The following is a 19464-nucleotide window of genomic DNA, read 5'->3' as shown; positions in this document are numbered from 1 at the left end:
CGAGTTATTAACGAAAGAGAACGTCGATGAAGAGAATCACTAAAAGTAGATTGGTCTATTTGATGAAAGGTGACGGGAGATTTCTGCTATGAGACTGACTTGCCATCAGCGGCAGTGAAGGAGACCTTTGGTGACGCAAGAAATCAGCAAGCGGCGAGAAAAACGCGTTTAAATTTGTTTCGTATCGTTTCTTCTTAGGGGCTGTTCATAAACTACGTAGACCGAGGTTTTAGACCCCTCCCTTCTCCGCGTAGACGATCGTCCATGGATTTTTTTGAAAATTTGTATGTACCGTAGACACTCGCCAACCCACAACCCCCTCAAGTGTCTACGTGGTTTTTGAACAGCCCCTTATGTAAACAGATCATAAACAAACAAACAGATCAAAGTTGCGTTGTTTCATGCAGTGGCGTCGCCCTAACCTCAATCTACCTGCATGCTTGGCATACACAGTTGTACACACCAACTGCTCATTTGTTAATAACTTTACACTTAGTTGACGAAAAATAGTTCTTTTTGAAGCAGTAGATAGAATAGAGTTTAAGCTTGTTATAGATACATAAATCAAAGTAGATTTTAATTCTAGTAATAAACTGTATTTGTTTTTGCGTTGTAAACATGAAGTGAGAAATTCTCGCTGCACATCTCGGACTTTAATAGTAAACATTTATTGGTGTTGATTTGAATGTTAAGATTTATCTACTTTTTGCCTATCTATAGTAAGCTATGATCCTTATCTATCAATTACTTCAAAGAAAAACAAATTTCAACAACTGAGTAAAAAGTTATTAACAAATGAGCAGTTGGTGTGTACAACTGTGTATGCCAAGACCTGTTCAACAACTCTCTCAGCACGTAAACAAATAAAAACATGTTGCTTCCAATAGATACAAATCAGTGAAACTAGACGATCTTGCACCTTTTGAAACTGATTTGAAAGTAAACATTACCCTAATAACGTTTCCAAAGTTGTTGAACAGGTAAAAAGTGAGGTTACGCGACGCCACTGGTTTCAAGTAAGTTGTTGACCTTAACAAGGTTCAATAGCATTTTCGAAAAATTCCTAGTTTGTGAAAAAAAAAAATAGAATTACGCGAGCTTTTTGCAATCTGAAATAATGCGTCGAAAAAAACTGCATTTGTTTTTTTTTTAAATGCGTCAAAGTAAATTGAAACTTTTAGGCACTAAGCTACGGGGCGAGACACTTGTTGGTTGTGGGATCGTTATCTAGCTTCTCAGGCGCTTCGTGGAATATCATAGATGAGACGAATATCTCCGATTGTTGTTGCAGCTTTCTTCCTTTTAGGGCCCATGCATTAATTATGTCACGCTAAATCGAGGAGAAATTTACCCCCCCTATCGTGACGTTTTTCCTGTACCTAATGCATTGCTTGTCACAAAATCTTAGACGCGGTTCCAATCGAGCAATGTAAATAAACACGAGCGCTTCACGAAGAAAAGCGTGGGAAGTATTGAGATTGGTGATGAATTTAATTGTTGAGGTTGGTTGTTTTTATTAAGGAGATTTTCAGCCAGACGCTGGTTAACTGTTGAGATTTAAATAATTATAATTAAGTTTGCATATGAAAAGTGAAATTGGACAGGGAATATTATTGTTATTCATCAGCTGTATTCTCGTTTTATTCTCACCAAATATTTGCTCCAGCACAACGAAATACATCTACATAGGCTCTGTTACAAAGATCGGTGTAATTTTTCAAGATAGTAAAATTTGTGAAAGACTTCAAAATAGAGATGTCACTCATACATGATAAGAAGCAACAATTGCAGATCAAATAATTTTGTGCAACGCTCTGTAGAATATACCCCCCAATGTGATATATTTGGTTTCACTCAGAGTTGTCAAAAATTGAGTCTTCAAATACTTCCATTGAATTGCAATACTACCGATACGGTTAAAAAATATTCATTTTACCGTAATCTCGACCGTAATAGACGAGTGCACGGATGGATTTGAGTTCACTCACTCAGTTTACTAAAAATGACCTTACCTTACCAATCAGGCTAAGGCCTTGTTGTCCTCTGCTGTCCGAAGAAGTCGTCTCCACTCTACTCGATCCATGGCCACAGTTCGCCAGCCTCGTAGTCTGCGAAGGGTCCGCAGGTCACCTTCTACTTGGTCGATCCACCTTGCCCGCTGCGCGCCTCTTCTTCTTGTTCCTGTTGGGTCGCTTTCTAGAACCATTTTCACTGGGTCGTCGTGCGGCATTCTTACGACGTGCCCAGCCCACCGTAGTCGCTTAATTTTTGCAATGTGGACGATGGATGGTTCTCCCAGCAGCTGGTGCAATTCGTGGTTCATTCGCCTCCTCCACGTTCCGTCATCCATCTGCACTCCACCGTAGTTGGTCCTCCACGAGCATAGTCCAGGTCTCGTGGCCGTAAAGGACCACCGGTCTAATCAGCGTCTTGTAGACAGTCAACTTCGTGCGGCGGCGAATTTTATTCGACCGGAGCGTCCTCCGGAGTCCAAAGTTGGCACGATTCCCTGCCATAATGCGTCTTTGAATTTCTCTGCTGGTATCATTTTCGGCGGTCACCAGTGAGCCCAAATACACGAACTCATCGACCACCTCGATTTCGTCACCGTCAATCTGAACTCGGGGTGGGAGGCTAACATTGTCTTCCCTAGAACCTCTTGCTTTCATGTATTTTGTCTTTGATGCGTTGATGGCAAGTCCAATCCGTCTAGCTTCAGCCTTCAGTCTGATGTACGTTTCCGCTATCATCTCAAAGTTCCGTGCCATAATGTCAATGTCATAGGGCCTTTGTAGATAGGGCCTTTTCAAATGTTACGCGAGCATTTTCAAGTGTTCATTTTTAGATGAACTAAAGTTCACCCCCGTGCACAGGTCTATGTTGAAGCAGACGACAGTCGCTCAAATCAAAAGTCACTTGAAGTAAACACAAAACTGCGGCTTGCTAAATCTTGCAGAAAAAGAAATTAGTTGGCCGTGCAACCAGATTTACTTTTATTCTCTCCGCGCGTCTCTTATATAGCATCGTCTCTGAACAAGCCTACGTCAGACAAAAAAGGAAGGCTAGTGTTAAATAGAGGTAAAATTGGGCAATACCAAACCACAGACAAACAGACGTAACTCTTAGAAAAACTTGTTCTTAAAAACATAGTATCTCAAAACATATAACCTCAGTAACGACATCTCTCTGGCTTCTCGCGGAAAACAAGCTTGCTCGCTAACTCGTAAACAATATTGCATAAAAGTTCTATAGAATATATAGAAACGTCAAAGTGATCCGATGCCAGCGCTACGGCGAGTAGTTCGCAGAACTGATAATATTCAAATCAACCGTTAAATGCATGAACGAATATACACAATGAAGAGTTACGTCTGTTTGTCTGTGACCAAACTTAAAATTTATAATGGCGTGGCCAAACAGGGTTGACTTGTGAGGGAAGCCCATTTAGCATAAAGACGTTCGGCATAATTTTAATTGGAATACACACTTATGTTGTTTACCAAACTTTCAACAGCTGAACTTTAACCCTCATTTCAAAAGCTGTTTCATTAAATTTTAATTTCGAAACACTGTCAGCGTTGTTTAAACAATCGAGCCTGGCCTTGTTTTGAAGTCTTTAAACTAATAAATTTAAATTCCTGCTCTTTATTGAACAGTTCAGCTGTTGAAAGTTCGGTAAAAATTACAAGTATCGAGTGTCCGGTAATCACTTCTTAGTGTGTAAACTCATTTGGCATAATCTCCGAAAAACATCACAATGAAATACTTTGACCATTTAGCATAAAGTCGTTTGGCCAAATGTTAGTTGACTAAAACTCATTTGGCATAATCTCCGAAAATTATCAAAATTAAATACTGGGTCGTTTGGTATAATTGCCATTTGGCATAAATGAGCCTTGGAATAATCGAGTGTTAACAGTCCATACAAATTTTCAACGATTTATGTGGATGATTGTCTGCGCAGGGGAAGAGGAGTGAGTATCAAAACGGTGTTCGAAAAGTGAGATTTTCACAGATTCAATGTGAAAATTTTGTGTGCAATGATGTCATTGGGTTCTTTTTTTTTTTCATCTGCAAATATCACTTTTTAGAGTGTCAACTCAGCGAGTATGAATTGAAAACAAATTTAACTTTGTCAATACCTAAACGTATTTTTACGTACTTTGCTGTCCAACTACCAAATCTTTCTATCCCCACCAGCTGCAACAGCGTTGTCAGGATAGATCTAGATTGTTGGAGGTTGCATCATTTCTATGTAAGGGTGATTCAAGTTTCCGACAATATTTAGAGACCATGCCTTATCCTAGGCACGGAATCCAACCAACAATAATCGACTTTTCGAATACTCATAGTTCTCGAATTGCCCCTAAAAGTTGTCCTGGGTACTAAATATAACCCACATTATATTATTATTTTTTCTTCTAGAACCATGAGAAAATATGGTCTTGAACAAACTTAAATTTATTACAAAATTTTCTTAAAATTGCTGGTAAGGTCATTCCAAAACTGCTCGACAAAATGATTATTTATGACTTATTTTGAATCATACTCATCATCAGCTTGCTTGACCAATCTTAACACCCTGAATGGAATTATTCCCTATATACATATTCCAAATTATCCAACCAACTCTAAACATAGCTTCCAATTTCGTCTCTTCTCCAGGAGTTCGCCTGCTTGCGACAAAACTCGTCGAACAGTGGCTCAAGATAGCACGTAACGACATTCGCTCCGGCAATCAACAGCAATCGCAACAATCGTCTCAACAGTCCAGCCCAGCCCAGCAGTCCGGCAGCAGCAGTTCGGATGACAAATCGCGTAACCCGGAGGACACCATGTCGGAAGAAAATAAAGATGTCGATGAGTCATCGCATGAGGAGGAGGAGGAGGTTCTGGACGAGACGACGGTGATCGAAAACGGAGACGACGCTCTGGATGCCGTAGCAATAGAGGCCGCCGATGCGGAACATGCGGAAGATGGTGTCATGGATGAGACGGCAGAGGGAAAGAACGACGAAGGAGAAGAAGATGTCGAAGAGGCAAAGAAAGCTTTCAACGCTGCAGTGGCGGATGGCAATAGCAAGAAGTCTCCGTTGTTGTTTAAAATTACGATGAAAAATGGTAAACAAGTGTTGGCAAAGGTCGAATCACCGACAAAGAAAGGTGACGCTTCTTTGGGGGATGACGAAGAGGAGAAACCGAATGTGGAAGAAGATGGCATTAAAGATGAAGTGAAAGAGGAAGACCAAGATCAAACATTGACTGAGGAGGGCGATCCGGAGGTTGAAGAAACTGACTCGAAGGAAAAGTTGAATAAAAGTGTGCCTGACAATGGAGATAAGGACGAGAAAAAAGATAAAAGTGAAGTGGAAAAGGAAAAAGACAAAGATCGAAGGAAAAGTGTTGAAAAGGATCGAAGCAAAGAGTCCAAAGAAAAAATCTCTTCTAAGGATAAAGATAAGCATCGGGATAAGAAATCTAGCAGCAGCGGTCATAGATCTTCCTCATCCAAGTCATCTTCGTCGTCGTCGAAGCATAACAGCAGCACGAGTAGCAACAGCAGCAAAAGCAAATCCACCAGCTCGAGTTCGACGGGCAAGAGTTCTAGTTCTAGCTCCAAAGATAAGGATAAGGAGAAAGATCGTAACAGTAGTAGCAGCAAGCAACATCACAAACACTCATCCTCGTCGAAAACATCTAGCAGGAGCAGCAGCAGCAGTAGTTCAAATGACAAGCACCGCGAGCACAAAGACAAGGAAAAGTCTAGCCATTCAAGCAAGGACAAAGAAGGTCATCCGAAGATATCCTCCCCGGCCAGTAGTAGTAAGTTGGACAAAAATCCTAAAAAATCTAGAGATGGAGCCGATGAGAAGTCAGATTCATCGGCGGATAACAGCAGACCGTCACCAGCGAATAGTAACAAGAAAGCGTCGATTTCGATTGAAGTGCGCAACTCCGAGCATCGTCCGAAAACGGTCAAGACGTTCAACTCTCAATTCCGCTCGCACGGTTTGATTGAGGAAGCGCCTCCGCCGCCATCGCGTAAGGGTCTGAAGAAGCCATTGACGACGACAACGTTGGGGGTTGTGGGATCAACTGCTACCGGAACCGTCCACACCAAACGGCCATCACCGCCGCCTTCATCCAAAGAAGGACCCCCGGAGAAGAAAGCCCGCGAAGATCCCGCCGAGCGACCGGGTGCAATTAAGCTGATTCCACCGAAAAGGCAGCGTAAGTATCTGGGGAACCACCTAGCTATTGATGGGAGTTTTTTGAGTATCGTTTCAGATCACGGCGGTTGGAAGTGTGCAATTTCGATGGTAGCATCGTCGGCGGCATAGCGAAAGGTGGTGCGAAATGAAGGGGGAGGGGTGTGACCGCATCGTGATTATGATTTGTGTTAGTTGTTGTGCGACATGTAGATATCAACTTGTCATTGATAGTTGTAACTTTTGGAACGTTGGATCAGTATTCGGTTCTGAAGTCTATCCCCATGTTTTGCTTTCATACTGGATGTCTGTCAGCAAGACGAGGAAGAAATGTTTCAAAACATGTTTACTGATGTTGTGAAAACAATGCAGTTAGTAGATTTATGTCAATAATGAAGGAGCAGTTTGCCGCTGTGACGTAGCGCAACGGGACGACGTCGTGGGACTCCTCCGCTGGACGGACAACAACGCCAACGGGCGACGATGAGTAAGATTCTTTAATGATAGTTCTATTAATTACCACAAACCAAATACCACAAATGAACCAAAGAACGCTCTGCCAGTGCGCGTCAAAGTGCGCATCTTAAGCAAATACGCAATCAACCCGCGCCGGAGTTTGGGACCACGATGGACAATGGAGCGAGTTTCTCTTTTTTTATGTGCCATTAGATTTAAGAGTTGTCACATAAGTTGTCCCCCCCTGAGGATCCGATCTGTTGTGCCCAGATGTTAACATTTTCCTTTCAGGTTACAGAAATGCAACAGGCCATTTCTCGCACTTGTATCCGATTGTAACTTCCGGTGGGGCGAGCAATTTTTCCACGACGTTTATTCCAGGAACGAGAAAAATCGCACTGCCTTCCATCGAAAGCCACAAGGCGAGCAAATGAGTTCCTCCGGTAAATAAACACTAAGAGGTTGTAACTGTCAAATGAGAAAAGAGTCCTAACCAAATAAAAAAAACAACTACAAATAAACCAAACCGTAACCTGCGGAGTCCTACGAGTCCAAGGCCGAACTAGCAAAAGGGTGCCTCATTTCCTTCTCTGCGTGCTGCTGCGTCTGCGAGTAGTGTCTGAGATCGGAAAGAAGAACAAATAGAATACGATGCGCAGCTGAGGGATGGTTGTTTTGATTTTCTTGATGTCCTGCTACTTAGAAGACGACGGAGGGAGGGTCTCGTTTTTCTCTGAACATGAACACGTGACGGATTTTTAGAATGCTAAGAAACTGTTAGTAGAATGGTAATAGCAACAAAGGCCTCTAGGGTTGGGTCAGAGGTCTGATGGTACAAGATGGGCAAGAGAACGTTTAACCATAACGATTCTTTTGAGTCGTTAGGCTCGTGGACAGTACAAAAAGTATCCAACAGTTGACAACTCGATCATTGGATTTAAATTAAACTATCAAAAATTGACTGAAGACTGTTCGGTTGCTAAAAGGATGGTCCCAGTTGACCGTTTCAATGTATTGCATCCCACTAATTGCACGAACTGCTGCTTGGCATTCTTAAATTGCTGACCCCTCGCGCTTAAATTGCGTCTAGTCAAAAAATAAAGATCTGGATAATTCAATATTAAACATACCGAAAATAGCACTCAATAGATTAGGAGAGAACAGGGCTTATATTTTATGCAAAATAATGCCGGTTATACTAGAGAAGCTCTAAAATATGGTGATTAATGTAATACGCGACAGAAACCACAGTTGGGCGTTATAAGGGTTGAAATGAACTTTTCATGGCACAAGTCTCGGAAGCTACAGGGACTTCGTGTACGAAATTGCTGCGCTGAAAGTATAAGAACTCTCGGTTACTTTTGCGAAGGGACGTATCAGCTTTTGTAAACAATGTATTTGATCGTAGATTTGACGTAACTGGTAGCTCGTCCACGCATACTAACATCACTATCAGGTAGGAGAAAAAATCCCCTATCTGTGGGTAGTGTTGGAATGCGTCGCCGACCTACCAGTTACGTCAAATCGACGATCAAATGCATTGTTTACAAAAGCTGATACGTTCCTTTCGAAAATGTAATCGAGAACTATCGAAAATAAGGCTTCCATAGAGTATCACCATTCAAGATCGAATCCTTCAAAGTAAGCTATGAACATGATTGCATTCTGCAGATAGTTCCAGATGAAAATTTCAAAGGTCCTATCTCTTTTGATCGGTTCTATTAATCTACATTTTCTTTTGGTAATCGCGGCTATGTAAACACATTTCTAGATGTAGTTTCGCCTAATGGTTTGGTAAATGAAGTGCTTATCTAGTGCACAAAACATTAAACATAGCAGGGAACGCATTTGCAGCTGAGTTCTGATAAACATTTCAGAAGGTGCTATCCGTCTTGCTCGATTCTATTCATCGACTTTCTCTTGTTGATAACTCAACTTCAAAAGCATCCCCTGCTGTGTTCAACGTTCGAAGCGCAAGATAATAATTTCCGCCATCAAACTGTGTATAATAGCACGAAATGTGTTTGAGTAGGCGTGGTTATCAAAGGAGAAAGTCGATGAAAAGAATCGATCAAAGAAGATAGGAACTTTTGAAATGTTCATCTAGATGTAGTTGATTCGAAAAATACAAGTTCTTTTTCAAGAGTGAATTTTCAAATAACCGTATCTGCTTTTGTAAACACAAAGATTCAAACGTCAATTTGTCGAAATTCTTAGCTCGCCCACGCTAACTAACAACACCGTTATGCTGGGGAAGTTTGGGATTTCGATAAATAAATTGACGTTTGAACCTTTGTTTACAAAAGCAGAAACGGCTGTTTGAAAATTCACTCTCGATTTGAGTATTTTAAAATGATCTGAGGACGTATCTCAGAAATCAAAGGCGACAATAAATTCTTCGTACAGGCCAGTAAAGCGATAAATCGACATAGGGTGAATAACGGCTTTTGCAGCCAAAATTTACACGTCCTACTTAAAAATGATGGAAGCTTGTGTAGTACAGGTATTGCTAGATAGGAATAACGGAGATCAATTCAATCAAAACATTTTTCGTTATTCTGGCCTCTGTGAAAAAAATCTATGGAATTATTTTAAGCGCAGTAGTGGGCCATTTTTTGACCCTTGTGGTCCTCTAATTGGCCCTATCTTAATTTTAAATTGTATTAATTCTTTACCAAATTTATGTCGATGCATGGTTAGGGCTTAGATTTTGCCATATATCTAAGCAAATAAAACTTAGAAACTTAATTTCAAATTTGAAAGTTGGAGCACTAGTGCCATAATTGGCACACTTACTAAAGTCCAGTTTGGTGGAAAACGCAAATAAATACGTGATTTAGAAATTCAACATGGCCTTTTACATACAGAACCATACGTTGAATAGTGCCTAAAATTATGACCAACTCGATGTTTAGGTACCCAATTTAGTCTCATCAGCCGGTACGAGGTTTCATTGACCCACTGACGATAATAGATAACACGTCTTCTTCTTTGACTTTAGTACGTTCGTCCCTACTGAGACTGTACGCCGGCTCTTATTTTCTTCTTATTTTTCGCATATTGCGTGCTCTCAAACTTAGTGTTCCAAATGCACTTCCACAGTTATTAATTGAGAGCTTTCGATGCCAAATACCAATGCATGAATTTGTATATTGGGTGGCAAAGCCCAATGATACTCAATGCCCAGGGAAGTCGAGAAAATGTCCAACCAGAAAGATTCCCTCGACCGGACCGGGAATCGAACCCGCCGCCTCCGGCTTGGTAATACCGTGCCTTTACTGACTAGACTATGAGGCCCTCAACTTGTGTGTTATTTGAGCGCGAGTTGTTAATTTAGAGCTTTCTAAGCTTGTACCATTTTTGCATTAGTAAGGGAAGGAGGGTCAAAGTGAGTTTCCTGTGCTTTAGCCTTGCATTTCTTTTGGTTCGAAAGCAATTAATTGGTCAAAAATCATTGCAATAGTGATATTGAACTTACTGCCGATTAATTTATTTCGAACAATTAGAGGTTTAGCGCGGGAATACGGGATGCTCATTATGCCCCACTTGTTCGCTATTCTTTTTAGGGCAACACAGCTTTTTGAACAATGACTTCTCGATTAGTTTTTCGAAGGGACGTATCAGCTTTTGTAAACAATGCATTTGATCGTCGATTAAGCTTAACTGGTAGCTCGCCCACACATACTAACACCACTATCAGATAGGGGAAATGTTCCCCTACCTGATAGTCGTGTTAGTATGCGTGAGCGAGCTACCAGTTAAGCTTAATCGACGATCAAATGCATTGTTTACAAATGCTGATACTTCCCTTCGAAAAAGTAATCGAGACTTCTCTCGATGATTTCTAGGAATTCAAGACACGCCCACGCAAACCAACATAACTATCGGGTAAGGGAAGTCTTCGCCCCCTACCCGACGATGATGTTAATTTGCGTGGGTGAGCCTTGACTTCTAGCAATCATCGAGAGAAGTCATTTAGGCCTATTCTGCGAGGGCGTGTAGGGTGAGGTGAAAGTGAAATGATGGTGAAGTGACAATTGTCACCTCGGGAGAGGTGACTCTCCTTTTCCTGCTATATGGAGAGACACCTCACCAGAGGTGACAATAATTGTCCCTCACAAGTGACAGCTTGTCACCTCACCTCACACGACGCGCAGAATAGGCCTAACATTATTAACAAAAGCTGTAACGTCCTAATTCCAACTCTATCAGGAATTGTGTGGCAAGTATAATTATGTACTCTATGCCCTGGAAAGTGGAAACAAATTTCAACCCGATAAAATCCTAGACCGGACCGGGAATCGAACCCAACTGCCTCCAGCCTGGTCTTGCTTCATTACCGACTGAGCTAAGGCCCCAAATGACTTAAAACTAGTTAAAACTAAATTCACCAAGCTCTACTCAAAACTCTCAAGTCTTCTCTGGTAAATTATGATCCGCGTACCGGCCTTACAGTAAATCGGGTACTGAAACATCCATCAAGGTGTCTATTTAACAAAAAAAATTATTCTTGAATTAACATAGGTAGTAGATGAAAAGAATCGATTATTGTAATTTAGACCTTTTGAAATATTCATCGAGATCTATCTGAACATTCATGCTTCCCTAAAATTATACAAGTAGATTTGTACGGGTTTAGGAAAGCAGTCTTTTTTTTATTAAAGTCACTTTAACACCCTGGGTCGTATTCAAGACTTATTCGGGGAATGAGATTTGAACTCGTGACTGGGGTGTGAAAAGGTACGAAAGCTAACCACTACGCCCCAGCGTTGAAATAGATATAAGGTGGTCTGCCAGCACAAAATTTCCAAAGGATCTCTTAGTACCTTTTACTAAAATTACATTTGATTCCATCGAAATATACGATTGGTTTAATGCCAGTCTAATTATAAGCATTAAGGCTTACGCCACAATTCAAATTGAATGATTTAAAGTTGCTAAAAATCGTCGTTATTTCCGTTTTAGAACAAAACGTTGGTTTGTAAGCAAAACCCGATTCGTTCGAAAACGGGAATGAGGGCAGTACCTAGTTTCTTCAAGCTTCAGTAAGTTGCTTCGAAAACAACCATGAGAAGTGCTTACCAACCCCTTATGTGGATATGATGATTGGTTACAACAATGTCTGATATCGTTCATATATGGTACCCGCTTATTGGGGTAGCCTGCTGAACTATACCCGCACTGCGGTTACGCAACTATTAAATAATCATTCCCAACTCCCGCTGCGCATCGTACAACTAAATCAACCTTCAGTCCGGTCTTCTTTGGTCCACGGCGCAGGCACGCGCGCGCACCCTCTACTGCTGGTTCGGCTTTCGATGAGGCACTTTTCATTTCCTGACTGCAACTAGCTCCCTACATCGAGTCCTCCTCCATGGGTTGTACATAGATTTAAATCCACACACACTCGCACACCCACGCTCATCTGCGCACAGACCGATGTATCCGATTCGTTGCCGGGTGCTTGTCTCGTGTGAGTCCCGGATTCCCAAGCGACGACGACAAGGGGCCAAGGATGACAAAATGATGGTGAAATACGACGACGCCTCTCAAAGTGTAGTTTGTCTGTGGTGGTTGCGTGTTTGTGTATGAGTGTGTGCGGCCGCGTTTGAAGGCATTTATGATTCATGACGGAAAATAGTAGGGAATTGGAACGATCGAAAAAGCGTCCATGAATAATGCATTTTTTTTCTCTGCTCTGTCCGAATAGATGAATGTGGAAAGCTTTGGCAGATATGACACTTATGGGCACTTTTAGGACATGTACTTAGGGTTCAATCTGAAAGCCATCATAAAATTAATCATTTAGTATTCAATATGCCATGGCCGTCAGGCATGTCACAATTTGCCCGAAGGTTAACGATTGATAAGCAACGCGTTTCACCTGATAGGTGCTTCGATATTTATTTATTTTTCATTATGGGCCCGACACGGTCGATCAGATCGACTCAATTTCGTCAAAATGAATATTCTGGGCAAAAGCCGTGGAAAATCAGGAAACACGTCTCGAATATTAGGAAAATCCATGGAAATTTTACTCAGTCTAGGAGTATTCTAAAACAGTGAGTGAAACCTCTATCGATTTTCCTCATATGCGAGAAGTTTTTCCCGGAAAATTAAACTAACTTTTGACGAAATTGAGTCGATTCGACTCGATTTTGAGTTGGTCTGTTCGACCGTGCACTGGCCTCGTAAGCTAGCAGAGCTTTGATTTTCCAGTACCTTATTTCTTCTTCTTCTCTGCATTTCAAGCTTATTGCTTATAGCATATTAGCTTATTGCGTGCTCTCAACTAGATGCACTTTCACAGTTATTAATTAGGAGCCTGTACCATTTTTGAATTAGTATAATTGTGTGGCAAGTACAATCATACTCTTAAATGCCCAGAGAAGTCGAGACATTTTTCAACCCGAAAAATTTCTCTAGCGGACCGGGAATCGAACCCAGCCACCTCCAGTATGGTCTTGCGTTGTAGTTGCGCCTTTACCGAGCTAAGGGATGCCCCAGTACCTACCACAAAGAAAAAATAACCACGATTGACGCATGCCGTTTTAAAGGTGAATTCAGAAATCAGTGGGGGGAATCGCAGGTATGAGAGAGACAAAAGCACTAGTTATCTCTCTCATATGTAGACCCCGCTCCGCCTCGCTCATGCACCCTCATGCCTGAAGAAGACATCTTTATGGTGTGTGACATTGAACAAAATGCCATGCGACTCCCTTGTTGTGTTGGCTTTACTGTGCGACGCGAGGTTTAGCTTTCTTTGTCTACACGATTATGGTGACTCATTGGGTTTTTTTTTGGGTAGGGCATGTTGATAGGATAGGCGACACTAAAGTTGGCTGGTCGGTTGGTTATCGTTATTTACGAGACTCTCAACCATTCATTCGGCTTGGAAACTGAAGCTCATTTATTTGCTTAAAAGTATCGATTTTTGATCAGATCATTCGTTTCAATAAAAATAAACTAGGTCAAGTTGTTAGTTAATTTTAATGCGGGTAAAAGCAAACTTTTGTACATATTTAGGGAAAGGAGGGGCATAGTGAGCTTCCTGTGCTTTAGCCTTGGGTTTCGTATGGTTCGAAACAAATCAATTGGTCAATAATTTTTGCAATGGTGATATTGAACTTACCAGTTAATTTGATTCGGTTAGAAGTTTAGGACAGGAGTGCGTGATGTTCATTATGCCCCACCTGTTCACTATGCCCCTCTTACGTCTAGCTTTATCATATAGACATCCACATCATACCAGCATTCGCTGATATGAAATATAACAACACAGGAATCCCTCGGAGACCACAGTGGGTGGTTCCGTCCACCCACCGCTTTTTCTCGATTGTAAAACAGCTGTGAAATAGCGCGCTCTTCGGAGGATTTGTGTATTTAAGAACACGGGTCACGGACGCCTTTTTTCACCTGGGTACAGCGGCCTCAATCGATTTTATTTTGCATGCCAATGGAAAATTGCTTCAAAATGCGCTTCTTCAGTTCAATCCCGCCAAAAACTTCGAGCCAGTAGGGCTCGAGCCTCCATGACTTCAATAAAGTTTGTTTACTGTTTCCAAACTGTGCCTAGGTTTTAAGCTTGCTTCACTGAGATAGCCGGCTTCTGCCGTTCAGCTTACAATTAGTAATCTGTCTCGAAAAAGTAATGTTCATTTCTATGAGATGATAATAGGTACTTGATGATAGATAAGAGCAGTAACTACATTTGTGGCTTCTAAATGTTTGGCTCCCAGTTGACCCAGATTTTGGCTCCCCTGTACCCAGATTTTCACTACAGTTGTTTCCCCACTTTTCGTTTTCTCGGGCATATACAACTCACGATCTACTTCATACCAGGAAGTGACAAATGCTTCGCAATAGTATCGAGTTAAATGTTCAGCTCTACACAGCTTGCGCAGACACACGACTTCTATTAGTCCAAGAGTAATCTCGAGCAAATTCGGCCCCCTTTCCATGAAGCTATGCACGATATAATTAGTAGACTATGTGATTTGTACCCCTGAAAACGTGAAGTATTTGAGCAGATGAAGCTTGTCCTTAATTGAATATCGTTTTGCCTTGACCCTACCTCAAGCCATAAATTTTGAATTAAAAGCAATTGATAGTTCAATTACGTTACAGAACAAACAATTAATTGGTAAACAATTCTAATATGAAATAGTTTCTGCTTGCTGCAAACATTTGATCAGCTGGACCAGTAGATTCTAGTAAAATCACTTTAATAAAGAATAAAAAAAAGTTAGTTCTAGAGCAGTGTTGATCAGCTGAAGGCATATGACGGGCCATATAGCTAGTTTCTATACGTAAAGTGCGGACCACACTCAGTGTCGTAGAGAGGGGGAGGGCAAGGGTGACAAGCTAAATGGTCGAATTCAAAGAGTTTCTTGAAACAATTTTTTAGTTCTTGAAGCATGAAACATATTTTTACAAACTGCATAAAATTTTCTGAGCTTTAAAATTAAGTTCGTACATATTTTGAAATCCGAGATCTCAAAGATTTTCAAGAGTAATTGAGCTGAATGGGGGGTAGCAAGGTCGAATTTAGGAAAGTAAAATATTGCAGTAAAAAATTCTTCTGGAAATCATTTGCTTGCAAATAAAGTTAAGATCTGAGCTTGAAATTATTCTTGATGAATTCCAAGGAAACTAGAAAGTCAATCAGAAGAGAAATTTAAAGGCTTTGTGAGGAAAGTTTAAGGTTAATTCTTTTGATGATTCAAAGGTATTAATAAGTAGAATTACGTGGTAATTCTGAAGATAATTCCAGAGGGATTGTAAAGAAATTTCCAGGAGATTTTCAAAGAATCTCTGAGAATTGAATCTAATAATATATAAGCTTGAATTCCAATTATCAATTGAATATCGGTTACATAGCGAGATCTCAATAATCCACAATCAATTAAATAGTTAAATGAACAACGAATAACCTACCTTACCGACTGTCCCCAACCTAAGACGAGACGGTAAGCCATCGGTTGTTCAATGTAGACAAAGAAATCAAAACGTGAACATTGCTAACTCTATCACGTGCTTAAAGTGCAGTGCTGTAAATTCTCAAAATCAATTGAACATTTTTGATGAAAATGAGAAAAGCAGCTATCCGCTATCAAAGGGGATTTCCTTCGCATGGTCGCATTCGCTTAGTCATTTGACGAAGGCATGGATCATTCTTATTTGTTGAGAAACGCTTAATATCATTCAATTGAGTGTAACCTACACATAACCGGAGCTCTGGTCGACATTCCGGCGAAAAAGCTAAGCCAACCCGACACCAACCCCCTCCCCGATGTTGACCCGACAACAACACGATATTGGATCGACGTTAAATTTTCTTTACATTGATCTGACATCGGGTCGACTTGTCTGTTCGGGACCATTCTGCTGGGTTTCTTCCATACTCCACTGTCGTATAGCAAATGATAGTCAGTGACTCAATTGACAGAGACGATGAGCTTCGAATGAGAATGAGGCTGTTCAAATTATGGTCATGTGAGAATTCTTTTTCACAGAATTGATTGAATGGTTGTATTGGTTCATCTTCAATCGAATTATATGAAAATTAATAGCACTGTTAAAGTGTACGGAACTGTATTATACAAACATGGAGACGAATGGCACTTGCCTCTGTGTTCTCGCTTCATGTACCTACCCAATATTAATTTTAATTAAAACAGCATCTGCTTCAAACAAATGGAGCCAATGAAAGATTTGGATGTGCTTCCGTTGCACCTATGCATGAATTCTTCGTCGGGTGTCTCTCTGTCTCCAGAGAGGTGGCAAGAGTCACGTCGTGGCGACGAAACGCCCGCATTTAATTTGCACGGAGAGTCACGTTATCCCGACGGTAGTGGCGCATACACACTCAATCTAGCTCGGTAAAATCTCCAAGAGCCGATTAGCTCGGCATGTACTTTAGCTGGAATTTCTGCCAAATTATTGTTTCTTAGCTGAGATTTCAGCTAAACTCTAATTTGTTACCAGAGTCTCGACAATCATTTTACTGAGTCTCGGCAAAATAATTTACAGAACTGGTTGGCTGTTGAAATCTCGGCAATAAAAATTAAGTGTAGGATGGATGTAAAAAACCGTCACTGCTGGTAAATTATCCACTTGCCGTGGGACCAGAACAGACTTTCGCCAAATGTTTTTATTTCTGTATAAGAAGCTCATCGCGGAACGAATGCCTCTTTCGCGATGTCGTGTTGTTTTCCAACTCAATGCTTGTTTCTTTCCGTCGCAGCATGCCTTAAACGCTTACTACATTGGTGTACCAGTTCCTATTATGGCCTAAGGGAATCCCACAGGACATAATTAGAACACACCATAACAGGAACGTATAGCCAAAATTGGTGCATCTACCCTATTACATCCATAATTGAAGTGTGGTACATAGATTCGCGATCTTGAATTCTGATAAAAAAGTTCATGCTCGAGATTAACTGTTTCGGAAGATCGAGCTTTAAGGCTGTAAAATTATCAGGCCTCCTCCCAACTGGGTTATTTTTTTTCATTTCGATAAACGTATCATATTTTGATTTGTTTGTCAGTGTACGATCACGTTTCATTCGATCTCGTAGTCCATCGATCGATGAATAAGACGTTGCCATGCAAATAAAAAAGAATCAAAACTTCGAAACTATGCGGAAAACATGAAAAGTTTAAAGAAATTGTGGGCGGCCTCCCTTAGCTCAGTTGGTAAAGGCGCAGCTACATAGCAATACCATCATAGAGGTAACTCTAAGACTAGAAGGTCCCGAAATAACATGCTCAACTTTTTGGCTCAGCTCTGGTACTCTCTTCGGTCCCAAGCTAATCGATGCACCCTCGAAACATAGGAAAATCCACAAACACTTCATTTTATCTGTCAAACTTTCAAAGCGAATCAAAACAAACATTGCGTAGTACTAGAATTACGACTAGAATGGGGTACGTTAATCGTTTGCTTGGGACCAATAGGCTAGTCAAGTAGAGTGAGCCAATCCCCCTTATTCTGCGAGTCACGTGACTCTCTCTCACCGGTGAGGTGACAATAGTCACCTCGTGTGAGGTGACTCTCCATTTGATTTACATGGAGAGTCACCTCACACGAGGTGACAATTGTCACCTCACCGGTGACAGAGAGTCACGTGACTCGCAGAATAAGGGGGAATTTAAAATCGTTAGCTTCGTATTGATTGTAGCTATTAGAGCGTATTGTGTGAGTATTTACACTCATTGTTCTCAAAACAAAAGAAGCGCTCCAAGCGAACTCGCTTTTTCTACCTTCATCCGTAGGACGAAGAAAATCCAATGGCGTTTCAATGCGTTTGGAAGGAATTGAAACTCGTAGGACGAATTTGGAATTAAGAAGCCAGTGTTAGATTTTTAATAATATCTCAACAATATGTGGCTCTTTATCAAATTCAACGGTACTTAGGAAAGGGGAATAATTTTAGAAGTAATCTTTGATATAAACATTTCATTTATTGTTAAAACCCGTTCAAGAAAGAGTGACAAAGGGTGGGTTGTGCTTAGTAGGACGGAAATCAGATCAAAAACCCTACACTCAAAAAATTCCACACGTCATCATCATGTGTCTCACACTTAATTTTGCGCATATTGTGAAACACATCCATTTCATGTGTGAATCTTATGCTATGAACCATGCCTGAACACTATGGATTTGAATTGTGACACACTTGGATTCTATGTGCCTCATATGGTGATATCAATAGCTTTGCACACCATAGTTCAATATTCTACAATATTCTACTTTATCGAATTCTACTTTACCGACTCTAAAAATGAATCGACAAATATATAAACAAAACTGCCAGAGGCCAGAGCTTTCACATATATTTTTAATGGGTCTGATTTGGGATTCGATCATGGATTGTTGGGGTATGCTGCTGCCGAAGTCTTCGTTCGATCTCACTGTGCCACGGTTGTTCTCATATATGAGGCAGGTTGATAGGATAAAGTCACAACTCTTGTTATCGATGTTTACCTTTCTGAGCAAGCAATTCACATCGTATTGAAATGCAAAACACTTTAAATCCATCTGTTTTGAACAGTAGCGTGATTGAATGTGCAATACACTTGAATAGATAGTGAAAGATTTTCAACATTTCAAAGTTTGAAACACTATAAATTAACGTGTATAACACATTGAACCAAGGTGAAATACACTTAAAGTAAATGTGATTGTGCATTTAGAAAATCAAGTGTTTAAACACTTCGATCAAACGTGTGAAATTTTTTGAGTGTGTATCATATTTGAATCGCCCTAGCGGCATTTACGTATTCTCGTCAATCTAAGCAGCGACCGCGCTTCTATGAGCTTGTACTCGGCGTAACGCACACATAATGTAGTGTTTGTTTACATTCATTTGCTTCATGCTGCCCCTATCCATTCCATCGAATGGGAATTGTACAAAACTGGGGCCACATTACGTAACCAAGACGAAACGAGTGTTTCATACAAGCGATCACACGAAAACCGCTTCGTTTCCCCAGATGACACCCCTGTTTTGAACGCTCCAAACTTCTTAGGGGGGAGTGTGACTATTGTCGGCCACCTTTACATTTGAACTGCGTGTTTAAACAGCTGTTCTATTATCGGCAACCCGAAATAAGCAGCATTTAGTACTGCATATGTTTCATTCCAAGAAAATGGGCCTTATCACGGGTGTCCTACACGGTGATAAGGAAGTGATACTCATAATAAGAGCCATGATTGCCGTACAAATCAAATGGGAATCACACTGCATTTTGCAAGCCAATGGAAAATTGCTTAAAAATGCTTCTTCAGTTG

The 19464-nt window shown here is 40.8% G+C and overlaps 1 protein-coding gene and 1 long non-coding RNA gene across 2 annotated transcripts in view; one reads left to right on the top strand and one right to left on the bottom strand.

Annotated features, from left to right (window-relative positions):
* The window catches only part of LOC135712015 (muscle M-line assembly protein unc-89-like), a 44329-nt gene that overhangs the window by 14988 nt on the left and 9877 nt on the right, over positions 1 to 19464 (top strand). Inside the window, exon 5 of the mRNA XM_065234980.1 lies at positions 4666 to 6231. Within this exon, the coding sequence (XP_065091052.1) occupies positions 4666 to 6231 (1566 nt within the window). The remainder of the gene's footprint in view (positions 1 to 4665; positions 6232 to 19464) is intronic.
* On the bottom strand, positions 6555 to 10353 carry LOC135712016 (uncharacterized). Its single transcript, XR_010518535.1, has 2 exons — positions 8107 to 10353; positions 6555 to 7998 (listed from the first exon to the last, which is right to left on the bottom strand). It is a non-coding gene; the product is annotated as an uncharacterized LOC135712016 (long non-coding RNA).

The sequence above is a fragment of the Ochlerotatus camptorhynchus genome, unplaced genomic scaffold (genome assembly GCF_037179485.1).
Source record: "Ochlerotatus camptorhynchus isolate MF236.1 unplaced genomic scaffold, CSIRO-AGI_Acam_v1.1 ptg000454l, whole genome shotgun sequence".
Lineage (NCBI taxonomy): Eukaryota > Metazoa > Arthropoda > Insecta > Diptera > Culicidae > Ochlerotatus > Ochlerotatus camptorhynchus.
This window is presented reverse-complemented; position numbering and strand designations above follow the sequence as displayed.